This window comes from Homalodisca vitripennis, chromosome X (genome assembly GCF_021130785.1).
Source record: "Homalodisca vitripennis isolate AUS2020 chromosome X, UT_GWSS_2.1, whole genome shotgun sequence".
Taxonomy (NCBI): Eukaryota; Metazoa; Arthropoda; class Insecta; order Hemiptera; family Cicadellidae; genus Homalodisca; species Homalodisca vitripennis.
In genome coordinates this window covers 148809912-148824703 of record NC_060215.1, presented here as the reverse complement: position 1 = coordinate 148824703, position 14792 = coordinate 148809912, and the positions used below count along the sequence as shown (strand labels likewise).

At 34.8% G+C, this 14792-nt stretch overlaps 1 protein-coding gene across 1 annotated transcript in view; it reads right to left on the bottom strand.

The window, feature by feature from the left end:
- LOC124369994 (protein Wnt-16-like) overlaps nt 1-9842 on the bottom strand; it is a 167093-nt gene extending 157251 nt beyond the window's left edge. The window contains exon 1 of the mRNA XM_046828254.1: nt 9641-9842. Within this exon, the coding sequence (XP_046684210.1) occupies nt 9641-9714 (74 nt within the window). The 5' untranslated portion in view covers nt 9715-9842. The remainder of the gene's footprint in view (nt 1-9640) is intronic.
- Between the last annotated feature and the right edge of the window lie 4950 nt (nt 9843-14792).

Genomic DNA, 14792 nt, shown 5'->3' with positions numbered 1-14792 from the left:
TTTGGAACTATTAGCCTATAGATATAAAATTAACATTTTTGTAACGGTTTAGGTGATTGTTTTTGTATAAAAGGAATGGAAAATCGTCCCCAAAAGGAGATAGCCACCAACTAAAATAAAAAAAAAACAACAACATTTTTATACTTCTAAGGGCATACAAATTGTATTTTGAGGATTTCTATATTTTTAACTTAGTTTGGTTTCGGGATATTCAAGAACAAACATCAAATATGACTCATTGAAAATCCTTAGGTGCAATAAAAAGGGTTAGCCACTGGAAATTGTGTATGTGTTCGAACCTTGGTGAGTCGTATCATATACCATCGGTGTGTTTGAAGGAAATTTATAATGAAAATGTAATTGTTACCTCAACCCAAAAATGTATTTATGGATGGTAAAATAACTTGTACAACACAATGCTGAGTTTATTAAAAAAACAATAGGGCATGCCATGGTTTGCTATGAGGAAACAGTTCTTCTCCAAAGAACTTCATTTAGAATTGTATGCACCTCTGACTCATACAGGTACGACATATGTAGATGACAAAGCGTGTGTTAATTAAATAAAATCCCACGGTTTGAGTTACGGTAGATTAGGTATTCCAAGAATCGATTAAGCGATGTTGAATCATGTTCCCCATCGCCATGTTACCTTGAGGATGGCCTTTATGACTACATGAATCATACGGTATTGAACCTGTCAGGCTTTGCGAGCATAAATCATGTACAAATAGCAAACTATTTCTTAACGCTTTAGTAATTAATGATGAAACGTAGCAACATTTTAACGGCGTTATTTACTCTAGACCTTGAAAATCAGTCCTTCATATCCTACTGACAACTTGTTATTTCATTGTATGATCCATTATGATTATTCAAAACAATATTATCTCGAGTCATTAATAACAAAATATTTCTTAACGCTGTAGCAATTAATGTTGTAACGTAGCAACATTTTAACGCCTTTAATTATTCTAGACCTTTAAAATAAGTCCTTTATGTCATAATAGCAACTGGTTAGTTGGATGATTCGTTACGGTTATTAAAGAAACTTTATCTCTGCAAAATATTTCTTAACGCTGTATCAATTAATTATGAAACGTAGCAACATTTTCACGCCTTTAATTATTCTACACCTTTGAAATAAGTCCTTCATGTCATAATAACAACTGGTTAGTTGGATAATTAGTTACGGTTATTTAAAAAAAATTATACCTCGAGTCATTAATAGCAAAATATTTCTTAACGCTGTAGCAATTAATAATGATACGTAGCAACATTTTAACGGCGTTATTTACTCTAGACCTTTAATATCAGTCCTTCATATACTACAGACAACTGGTTATTTCATTGGATGATCCATTATGTTTATTTAAATAAATATATCTCGAGTCATTAATAGCAAAATATTTCGTAACACTGTAGTAATTGATGATGAGAAGTAGCAACATTTTAACGGCGTTATTTACTATAGACCTTTAAAATCAGTCCTTCATATCCTACTGACAACTGGTTAGTTGGATAATTAGTTAATGTTATTTAAAAAAAAATATACCTCGAGTCATTAATAGCAAAATAGTTCTTAACACTGTAGTAATTACTGATGAAACATAACAACATTATAGCAACCTGATTATTTGCAGCTTTTAGCGTTTATAAGAGTCTAAATTGGGAACCGTTTTGTGTCAGGCTTTTTCGCAACATGTGCTAGAACTATACAACGTTTGTGGGGAAATGAGATTCAGTTTGAATAATGCAATGTTGCACTTACGAAAATAAACGTTTAGTTACGTTCAAGCATTAACATATTGTATGTTAAAGTATTATTACACAATTACTCCAATCCAACCATCATCGCCGGCCTGATTAAAATTATGTTGGCTTTACTAATCAGCGAATGCAATCAGATTGAATGTATTTAAGTGAATGTAAATCTAAATGTGTATTGATACTGTATGTAGGTTCGTGTGTCAATACTTAGTGTAAAATTTATTTTTTGTAGTAAATATGCATTAGCAGTGATTTTTATTTGTCACGTTTTTTTATATGTATGTAATTGACGGTTGACTTCTCGTTGTGCGTAGTATTATAAATGTTTACAAACGGGGTAAACCTAAGGGAACCGATTTATCAAACTAAAAATACTAATTTATCAAACTAATAGGTATATATATATATATATATATATATATATTATATATATATATACCTATTATATATAATAATATATATATATATATATATATATATGAAACTTTCATTTTGGTAAATAAAGAATTATTATTATCGTTGTTGTTATTATTATATGTCTCCCATGTTTATGACCGCCGTATTGAATAAAAAATATGTTTAAAAAAGTTACAACATTTATTTATTTTTAGTAAAGATCATTTGTTAGAGTAATTAATAACTAATTAATTACATTATTAGTGTAGAATAACTCATTATTCAACACTCATAAAGGATGAGATTCATCCACATGTTTTTCAATGGATCGGGCAAGGTAAATAGATTTTTCACGAAATTGATAGAAACACAACTTTTTGTTTGCATTGTATTGCGAAACCCGGTAGAACCTTTAACCCATCATCGATTTTAATTGAAATGGTGCAATCGTATTTTATTTATATTTTTATTTTGGAGCCACAGCCATTTAAGGAATATTCCTTCCCTAAAGACAGAAAGAATTAAATCAAAGAATGTTTTTATAACTCTACTAGGAATTACAGACTTCAAAGTGGGAATTTTGGGAAACTTTATAACCAGGTCCTAACAAAAAGGGCTGAAACTGAAAACGAAATTAATTTACATAAACTAAATATAATTTATGAAAATGACATGTTTTTTTTATAAAAATAACAGGATTATTTAAATTACTTTTACTTGACTTGACTTAAATTCAATTTTCATAAATTAAAAACGTGTTATTCCTTTCGGCCATCTTTAATATACGTAATTTAAATACCAATATCCTTACGTTTGCAAGTTTTTCTGTGGGCCTAATTATAATATAGGGCTAAATACTAACTTTAATGTTTACAATTCCTAGTGGACAATAATTTTTCAATTTTTCCGTCTTCAAGAGCGGTAGATATAACTTATCTCAAAGGCACTACGTATTATGTAACACGAATGCCAAAAACGAAAACATGAATAGGTGCAATCACTAACAAACGCCAATTAATAATTTCAAAAACGATTATTTGGCGTTTTTCCAACCATTAATATGTGTTGAGAGATGGACATAAAAACGCTCGTACAAGGTTTACAAAAATTGAAAACGCGTTATTGTTTTCATTCATAAAATATCCCGGACTTTACTTGATGAAATAACTTTAACTTTACACAAGACGTCGACGGTTTTTCAAGATTTCAAACGTTTCTTTAAAAGCAGGAGTGTATTTTATATATTTATTCTTCTTTTTGCATCAAGATTAGTCATAATTAGCTTATACTAAGTATATTAAAGTTATGGAGTTGCACATAAAAAACAAAATTAAGCGAATTTGAATTATAGCACCTGGGAAACTTAATTCCCCTCAGAAACTTTTTACATCTAATATCCGTGACGGTATATCACAATGGTATATTCAAAAGGTTAAGGTTCATAAAATTACCGTCAACAATGGTCGTGAAGAAAATCACTGACACCATTTCTGACTTGACAATGAAAGTTGTTACCGGGCTATTGAATTTGGTTTTAACATTCATTTCCCGTTTACTTTCTATATTGAATAAATCGAAATAAAAGCATTCAAGTTAATTGATTATCCTAACTTTATCTTATTGGGACAGATTAAGGAGGCGCAATCTATTTTGGGTTTGGAAATTATTCTTAATGTTGATTTATTGCTATTTCAGATAACTTCCCTATATAAAAAACTGAACTACATACATTGAAAGTAGGACATTTAGGCATTCAGGCCCAAATAACAAAAAAGCCTAAGACAAAAATGTGAGAGTTTTACAGCATCTATAGCAGTTATAGCTCCAAAAGTGACATGTTTTTATTAGTTTACGACATAATGAAATTATATTTTTTAACTAAATAAAATTTAAGATAGCGATATGTTTAAAATGTTTTCTCAAAACAAAATTAATTTTTATACATAAACATATGCAACTCCTTGAAACTAAAACTTATGTACATAATGTGAAGATTTCCCATTTTTTATTTTCGCCACTTTTAATTTCGATTTGATTAAAAAACTGCCTGAATTGGTTTAAACTCATTTTATTTTACATAGAGCGATCACAAAATATATCCTACTCTGTATTCTTTCTCTGTTCAGGGTAGTTTTCTGCATTAAAGGTTATGAATTTAACATTAAAAATGTGTTCCAAACCCAAAATCGATAACAGCACCTCATGAACGTCGGCCGTCGTTGTTGAAAAGACGTTGGCTATTATTATTCATAGACATTTTATTATTCTCAGTAAACACGTAGCACGGCTTGGGTCGGCACAAAAGGTTCTTTCCCAACAGACTAGTCTTTATTTTAGAACACCCTGTATTTCTTGGAAAGCTTTATAAAAATCGTAACTACCCGGAACATGTTAATAAGCGCTGCAGCTTATTTGCAAAGTATTTATTGATCACAAACTAATATTGTCCCTTAACATCAACGAAGCAGAAATAGGATTTCCAAACTCTTGATAGTAAACGTTGAAAATTATCTCAAGTTAAATCTTTCCTCCAGGCGGAACTTAGCGTTTCGCAGGAAATCCTTCCCCACTTTTACGACTTCCTGATGAAGAACTATAGGAAACACGTATAGGGGTCGTTGGGTCGTTTGTAACTTTACCTATAAAGATAACAAATCTCCTTGACTATCTCCTGACAATGATATTGTGAAGGACACCTTAAAAGTCTCAATTTTTCATAAATACTCGTATTTCCATAAAATGAATGGGGAAAACTGGTAGGTAGTGATGTTCTTCACCAGAACACGAACTAGGCGGCCGCGGAATCGCCCAGTCGTGACAATGAAAGGCCATTCTTCAGAGCAGTGGGTGAACCACCGTATATTCTACCTGAGGCATTATGTTTTAGTCAAAAGAAAGGCCCTCTAGCTCTTGGAAGAGTACTCGAGTAGTCATTGGATTTCGTGAGGACGTTGAGTACTCGAGTAGTCAGTCATTGGATTTCGTGAGGACGATGAGTACTCGAGTAGTCATTGGATTTCGTGAGGACGTTGAGTACTCGAGTAGTCATTGGATTTCGTGAGGACGTTGAGTACTCCAGTAGTCATTGGATTTCGTGAGAACGTTGAGTACTCGAGTAGTCATTGGATTTCATGAGGACGTTGAGTACTCGAATACATCAGTGAATTTTGTAAGTACGTTGTTGAATTTATGAGAGATGTTGGTTAGTCGAGTAACCATTGGATTCGTGAAGATTCTGTGGGTAATCAAATAGTCATTGGATTTCTTGAGATCTTCGTAAGCAAACGAGTAGTCAGTTACTGGGTTTCGTTACTTAAGAGACTGATACCAGTAATAGTTGTATGGGCTTGTATTAGTTCTGGTCTTATTTCGCAAGAAAGGTAATAACAGTTGTTAGAGAAATACAAAGTTTACTAAGCATTTGAGGTAGACGACTAAAATCTGTTGCAACAAAGAATTAATTCAGATCAATGCCTACAACAGCATTCTGGTTGAGGATGTCTTGATATTGTGTAAGAATTTACTTGACAGTAGTTGTCTTTCTATATTATTAACTAGTATATTCTACATTCTTCTATATTCTTTCCTCTTATACGATCACTTGGCTCGGGATCTTGTCGGTTCAAAGCACTGAAACTTATCTGGTCCTAACTTTCTGTTGAACTCAAAGTCAAATCGGGTTTGTTTCTAAGTCGCCTGGAAAGATCTTAAATAGATCTAGGTGTGTTTTTAAACAAAATTGTTTTCGTTGCCAAACAGAACTACTTGAAGGTAAAGAATGAATTCAATTTTGAACAAGGAGCAAAAGAAATGAACACCACGTATTACATTCATTTCTACTCTAATAACTTATGGTATGCTCAAGCGAGTTGCAGCAACCATTTTGGAATTCCACGTGTCATTTTTGTAAATGAAGATCAGGGAACGCGAGTGTGCAATGATCGCCGAGGAAGTAAAACCCAGTGTTCCATTTTACATTTGCGTCTATTGCGTTTCGATTGTGGAGAGTTTTTATAACCTGCTTTATGCGCCTCTCTCTACCTGAGGATTGCTCAACAAATTATGACTGTGGAGAATCTTATCTGGAAAATAATTAGTTAAACAGTCAACGTGAGTTACTATCGGCTAAGACTTTCCTTTACCTCTGGAGATTATTCTTAACCCTAACTATTCTTCCTGTCTATGATCCGAATAAGTTGTACCGTTGTTTTACTTTTACTTTCTTCCAATCTTCACATGAACGCTTCCTTTCCGATCTTAAGTCCATGTGGGGACCGATGAAAGTGCGATTTCATGAACATTCTTTAAATTGTGTCACGAATATGCTAAGTCTGTTTCGTGTGTATATAAAGACTCATTTTCAAGTGAACTTGAATTCAGGGAAACATTTTGAGCTGCTACTCGATAAAAGTCATATACTAATTTATGTTATAATATGACGTTAAATGCTGCCTAGAGGCAAAATATTACGGCATTTTCATACAATTAAGATGTATAATAATTTAGCAATATAGTTCTTTCCTCTAATACGATCACTTGACACGGAATTTTTTTGTTTCAAAGCACTGAAACTTAAGTGGCTTCGTCGGGTTTTTTCTAATACGATCACTTGGCACGGGATCTTGTCTTTTCAAAGCACTGAAACTTAAGTGACTTCATCATTTTTTTCTAATAGGATCACTTGCCACGGGATCTTGTAGTTTCAAAGCACTTATACTGTACTTAAGTGACTTCATAATTTTTCAAATATGATCACTTAGCACAGGATTTTGTAGTTTCAAAGCACTGAAACTTAAGTGACTTCATAGTTTTTTTTCTAATACGATCACTTGGCACGATCACCATCTTGTCTTTTCAAAGAACTGAAACTTACAGCGACTTCCAGCATTTCCTAAGCATGCTTAAATGGATTCACGACTAGAGATATTCGAGAAAAATATATGAACTTTAATAAGTTTCATAGCTGTACTTAATAAGTTCCTATCAAAACTGTATGTCCCCATATCCAACTTTTGGTGGTCACACAAATTAATATTAATCTTCATTGAAGGCACTAGTGCATTAATGCTTCAATTCTCCTTTTGTGCATCCTTTTCAAGTCATTTACGTTTGTATTGCTGGCAATGTAAAATATACACATAAAGAACTTAAATTTTTTCTTTGTCCAAGGTACATGCTTATATGTTTTTAAGAATTGCTGATTACATTGTCAAATGTAACAGCTGACTCATTTTCCTCCGTACACAAGAAAAGTAAATCAATACTAGTAAATCAAAGTTTTTGGAATATAACTTTCAAAAATATTGCACTTAAATGTTAGCTAGAAAGATACAACTGTTATTATTTTAAGCCTTATTTAGATTACATCTAGAAAAATTAATTGATAAGTAATTATATGAGAAAATGTATCACGTCTTCTACATTTGAGTATATATGTTCTTCCAATACTTATTGTTCATGTCTATAAAGAACGTCTTAGTCAATAAAGTCTCGTTAACGATTAGCGGGGAAATATTTCTTATAGGTGCGGTGCGTCCTCGGATTTGAACCGCAATCATAAAGTAAAATATTTCCTTTGTTATGTAGAAAAAATTGTTATTTCATTATATTAAAGTTACTATAACAATAACCTCACTCGTTATAAGGAACAAAATTCGAATGTTTGCAGATCGGACGGATCTTTCAACAAAAATGCGCTTCTGTACCAAAAGGAATATTAACTCTGTTATACCATCATATATTTGAAGTATAACAATATATAACATATTTAAGCAGTTATTTCACTTAAATTATATTTTTTTACAAAGCTCAATAAAATATTTAAAATTGTACTGTGAATAACACAATTTACAGCACAACTATTATGTTTATTTGTTATTAATCTATTTAATTTGTTAACGGTTTTGATTTTTATTTTAGTTCTTTGTTATATTGAGTTGTGGTTGCTGTTTGATTGACATTTATTTTATTGTGAATCATAAAATTCATTAGAAAAAAATTAAACATCTCCAAGTTGATATAATTATTTTTCTACATACTTTAATTTTTAATAACTTTTTAAACCTCTATACGAGCGTGGTATAAATATTGTTCTGATTATTTAAATATTAAATTATTTATTGTAATTTACACAGAATATTACCCGATATTCGCGTCGGAGGTTAACTATTATTATAACACCCTTTACTTATATCCTCATAATTAAATCTTAAGATTGTTTCAGCAGGCGTTTTAAACCATAAGATGTCGCAGGTTTTATGTGAAAGAACCCCTTATAAATGAGTTTACTTGTTTAAAAAACCGACTTCACCGAGCAGATGAAAAGAGGAAACGGCTATTTCCTCAGCAAACTCGGTTAAAACTCGTAACGGCTTTGAATTGTGAAGTTACTGTCAAATTGTACCTCTCATCGTTTGACGGGGAAGTGAAACCAATTTCTTCCCAACTGATAACTCACACTGTTGGCAGGTATAGCGCTGGAATAACAAAGTGCACATCTGCTAGCGACATACACTGTGTATGGATTTTCTTACGTGTCTCCAAATATATGACCGTGCAAAAATACTTTGGCTTACTCTATCAGGCTAAAATGTAGATAACGACCAAACAATCCCATCAATAATTTTACTGCATGGCCGTATCTCACATCGTTCAAAATTAACATGTTCTGGATATCTAAATCTACGGATATGTCTGATACTTAACAATCAATAGTAATTAAATACAACATCAATACATTTAACTTTTGTTCTTAACTATGCTAAAAGATACACTTGTATATACGTTTTAGTATAAATTAGTGGACAAACCTGAATCCACACGATGTTGGGAAGCTAATTTGTACCGTTGGTTTTATACTGTACTGTAAACTGCTTTAGGCTTGGAACTTGCAGTTGTGAGCATGAAACTGCCGCGGCTATCCACAAATTTAGGTTGAAATTATTAATCAGCAACTTCTGAAATACGGTTGTGGTTTTAGTGATCACGTTTACATTTAGAACGTACTTTGGTGAAACATTTCAATACGTTTTCCGATAATACAAGCCGGTTTAAAGGGTTCGATTATTCGATTTCGTTGTTGCTTGTAATAGCACAAAGTAACATTGGAGCGTAAGGAAAATTTAATTCAAATTTAACGATTTTGATGGATCGTGAACGAGCTTCTTTGCGGTGATAACTTTTATAAGACTGCGTCAGGTAATCGGTAATCGCGGCCAATCGCAAGGACTTCTCCATCGTCGCTGACACATCGCGGGCTCCAACTGGTCTACGTCTTAAACGAGTTCCAAAGCGAACCGTATATTTTCCCGGGACGGTCGGGCGGTATCGGGCAGTCGGTTTTATTCCCACACCGGGAAGAAAAGTGGAGACGAGTGTGTCGGTCTGGAGATCGGATGCTACTGGCCGAGCCGAGGCACGACACCGGTTCTAGCAGTGAGAGCGGAGATGAGTGGGACCAGTTTACAGTACTCACATCCAGTTGGGTTGGGCGGCCGTGGTCGCTTGAAGTAGGAGCAACAGGATCCAGGATAACAGCAGGACGCACATGACACTTCATTTGCTGACTGACATAACGACTGAAGCGCGCTACATGGTACGGGATCGGCGACTGATACGCGCACACAACCGAGAACACCACTGCCAACGATAGCGACTACACGGCGACGGTGCGACAACTAATCTTACAGCGCCGCGCCGCGCCGACCGGAATTTCCCTCCGCTTCTTCTCGGATTTCCCTCCGACCTGCGGATTCCCCTCGCACCTGTTTTATTACCCGGCTTATCGCCGCAGCTGCGGACGCCGACCGAAATTAATCATGCCCTTCCATTTCGTCTTCTGTCAGTGAACGTGTATTAATAGCGGAAATAAAATTACTTCGGCACATTCCGGCTTGGGCAAGTTTTATGGGCTGTACTTTGTACATTCCCGCCTCTAACTTCGCTGACTGATTTGCTATTAGAAAATCGCCCACAGGTGTTGTCACCCACCCTTCACCTTACAAAAACTAAAAAAATTTAATTACTTTTTGACCCATATTATGTAAATATACGATTTAAGTTGTCATTTTCATAGAATGTCACATAAGTTCTCCCCAAAACTATCATTTTTTTTAACCTTTGCAATTGTTTGGTGATTAATCTTTGAGGAATGTTTTATTTGAGTACTGTTTGATAACTGAAATGATTGTGAAAAAGATAACACTGATCTACTACGAATACAATATTGTTGTCTAAAACTAAAATAGGTGACTGAGCATCAACAAAAGGTCTACCTGTTAAAACCAGGTACTACTTTTATTAATTTTTAGAACATCAAATATTTTTGTACTGAACTCATCCGGAAAATGTGAAAAAAAGTGTAAACTTTGAATTGTTGAACTACATCACGTTTTTTATTGAACGTTTGCAACTAAAAGCTAAAAATAAACATGGCAATGCATATACTCTACAACTGTCTATAAATTGTGGCAAGTACATCCTTTGGCATTTTTAGAGCAACTAAGGTTTTTGCAAAGCCCGACTACCTTTTTGAAACGTTGTGCTTAAAACACATTTCAATGAGATAATAAAGACACATACTCAGTAAAATCACAAAATTAAAAAATATTAAAAAAAATATGGTTCCGAAAAACGAAATCAATTTAGAAATCAGATAGATGTCTTGGTTTATAATTTTAACTATACGACTTACGTAAAAAGTTTAAAATTCAAATTCAGTTGGAACATAAATTATTGACTGTGGAAAAAACGAGAGCTATTTATTCATTCTAGTTCAAAATGTAAGTATGCCATTTAGACTTTTATCGTCATTGCTAACTCGTGCATGTCTGAGCACAAATCACGACTTATTAGACGTTAAAATATCCCTTCTGAGGGAATAATTCCCTGTCAGTAGCAGCCTGATGAGCGGCCCCCTCCCGCCCGCGGGCACTCCCCCCCCCGGCCCACTACCTTACCACTACCTCCACTAATTACTCTGTATTTACCTCGCGCCTAGGAACAAAGGGAGCGCAGCGAGCGGCCGCCAGCTCTTCACTGGACACTCACACACGGACGGGCCGACACAGCCTCTGTATCTGCCCACTAACACTATCCTCACTCTGGGAACAATGGGACTGAACTTGACCGATACTCGCTCACTGATATCCGACACAGCCTCTGTATCTGCCCACTAACACTATCCTCACTCTGGGAACAATGGGACTGAACTTGACCGATACTCGCTCACTGATATCCGACACAGCCTCTGTATCTGCCCACTAACACTATCCTCACTCTGGGAACAATGGGACTGAACTTGACCGATACTCGCTCACTGATATCCGACACAGCCTCTGTATCTGCCCACTAACACTATCCTCACTCTGGGAACAATGGGACTGAACTTGACCGATACTCGCTCACTGATATCCGACACAGCCTCTGTATCTGCCCACTAACACTATCCTCACTCTGGGAACAATGGGACTGAACTTGACCGATACTCGCTCACTGATATCCGACACAGCCTCTGTATCTGCCCACTAACACTATCCTCACTCTGGGAACAATGGGACTGAACTTGACCGATACTCGCTCACTGATATCCGACACAGCCTCTGTATCTGCCCTCTAACACTATCCTCACTCTGGGAACAATGGGACTGAACTTGACCGATACTCGCTCACTGATATCCGACACAGCCTCTGTATCTGCCCACTAACACTATCCTCACTCTGGGAACAATTTGACTGAACTTGACCGATACTCGCTCACTGATATCCGACACAGCCTCTGTATCTGCCCACTAACACTATCCCTCACTCTGGGAACAATGGGACTGAACTTGACCGATACTCGCTCACTGATATCCGACACAGCCTCTGTATCTGCCCACTAACACTATCCTCACTCTGGGAACAATTTGACTGAACTTGACCGATACTCGCACACTGATATCCGACACAGCCTCTGTATCTGCCCTCTAACACTATCCTCACTCTGGGAACAATGGCACAGAACTTGACCGATACTCGCACACTGATATCCGACACAGCTTCTATATCTACTACAGGTGACTCTTTGTGTTCTGAAACTTTCTTCACTATAGGAACAGCAAGAATGGACTTGATCGATACTTGCACACTGAACCGATAATCAACACTGCCTGTGTATCTGCTCACTAACACTATCCCCATTCTTTTAAGAACGGGAACTAATTGGACTTATACTTGCTATTGATGCCCGACAAAGCCGCCTATTTACACTCATTGGATGAAAAAACTTAGTACAATAATAGAACTACAAATTAATTTACATCTACAAAAAAATTCTTTCGAAACCAGAGTTGGGTTTATAATGATTATTACAACTTCTCTGTCACAAGAGGTTCCTCAGCCCAGACTTACCGCTGGTCCACCAGCTGGGCGTTACATGTTGTCAGATTTTTTTATGGGAAGTGGGCGGACTGTGGCGGCTGGACCTCCTGGTCCGGGGGCGGTGCCGGCCCGTGCTGACCGTCGCGGCGACTTACCTTAGACAATTACGTGCTTACTTGTAAGCCTTACAATCGTTCATCTTACGGAAACAACTCACGGGTCGTAACAGAGACCATGGCAATCACCTCAGCTTCGAAAAAGGAAGTGATGACTGTTGCTTGTCACAGGTAGTAACAGAAAAAACGTATTACATCTTTGGCTCAATATAGTCTTAACTCATTGCGCTCGATTATTCCTCGACGTTTGGCCACGGAAAATATTGAGCTTGATGCTCGGTGGTTTTGTGTAAGTACCAATCAAAACACCATAACTCAAATCTCGGGTGGTACATTCCGATACATGAATAAAATCACTTTAATTTGAACCAAATTGGTTTTGGATGTTATTTATTTGTTTATAATAGTGGACATCGTTAAGGTTTTGGGACTGTAAGAGTATTTATTCTATTTCGTTAAAACATTTAAGTGATACTCTATTGACAATGAGATCTGTCACTTAAAATAAGTGAGATTAATAGATAAATGTATAAAAAATACTTCAGTTTTCAAACATTTGGGATTTATATTGAGGCTTTTGAGCACGATAGTCTCATAATTTACACTATACATGAGAGTTTTTAAATTTCCAAAATCCTTTCCACATCATTATATCAGAGTTTTATATGTTCCAAAATCCTTGCCACATCAATATATCAGAGTTTTATATTTTCTAAATCCTTGCCACATCAATATATCAGAGTTTTATATGTTCCAAAATCCTTGCCACATCAATATATCAGAGTTTTATATTTTCTAAATCCTTGCCACATCAATATATCAGAGTTTTATATGTTCCAAAATCCTAACCACATCAATATATCAGAGTTTTATATTTTCTAAATCCTTGCCACATCAATATATCAGAGTTTTATATGTTCCAAAATCCTTGCCACATCAATATATCAGAGTTTTATATGTTCCAAAATCCTTGCCACATCAATATATCAGAGTTATATATTTTCTAAATCCGTACTTGCTCAGCTGAAAGGCACACCATTCGGCAGCTAAGAAGCCTAAAACCATATTGCATTTCCGTCTCAAACAGCCGATAGAGTAGTTTTGTTTACATTTTAAATGTTGTTCGAGGGACTATTTTAGATTATTAAAACGACACTAATTGTATGTCTCTTAAACTCAAACGTAACTCTGAAGTGAGAGATCAGAATTATCTCACATATTTTTTTACATAATTGTGTGAAATACGTTTGCATATATATTGAAACCGTTAATAATCCCGAAACATTAGTCTATCTACCCTATTTATATATTATAATATCCCATTTATGTATTATCCTATAACTTGAAGAGGATTCTCAAACGCTTAAATTGCGGCATTAATTAACAGTATCTAAAAGTTCTAATTGCAATTAGGCAGAATACCTATGTAAATTTATTTTTAAAGCTAGTTTCACCTGGATTGTTCCATTTATACCGATTAACAAGCAATTAGAATTAATACGTTTAACTATAATCAATGGAAGTTCGTCGAAACAGCTTAAAATCGTTTTTAGGAAAAATTAATATTTCATTTGATTGATAGAAATTTAAATTATTTTTATGTGTAACAATTGAAAATTTTCTCGGGATGCATATGTAATTAGATCAATAAAAATCATACAATTTTCATCGATTATATCACAATTAAAAGATATAATGAACCTACTAAGTGTTTAATATCCGGTGATGTTTGATTGAGATTTTAGAGGGTGCTGCTGCAGTTCTTGTCATTTTGAAAATAAATATTGAAAGTTTAAAATCGAAATCACTCGAAACGTCGCTCTAGAAAATATTTATTTCGGACAAGTAATTATTTTTGGTAAAAAAATTAAAAATTCATATCTAATATGAATATGTATAAAACTACAACCATTCTCCAATTCTGCCACGTCTGATGCTTACAAACATCAACACATCATACATATATACGAGTTCCAGGCAGACATATTCCCAAGATCTATTTCGGGGGGGGGGATGTCTCAAAACATATATTAACACTGAAAATCAAAATTCATTTTTTAAGTGTCACGATATTTTATCATAAGCTATATATTTTTAAAATATATTTAGTTGCACTTTTATAAATTACAATATCAAACTTTCATTAATTAT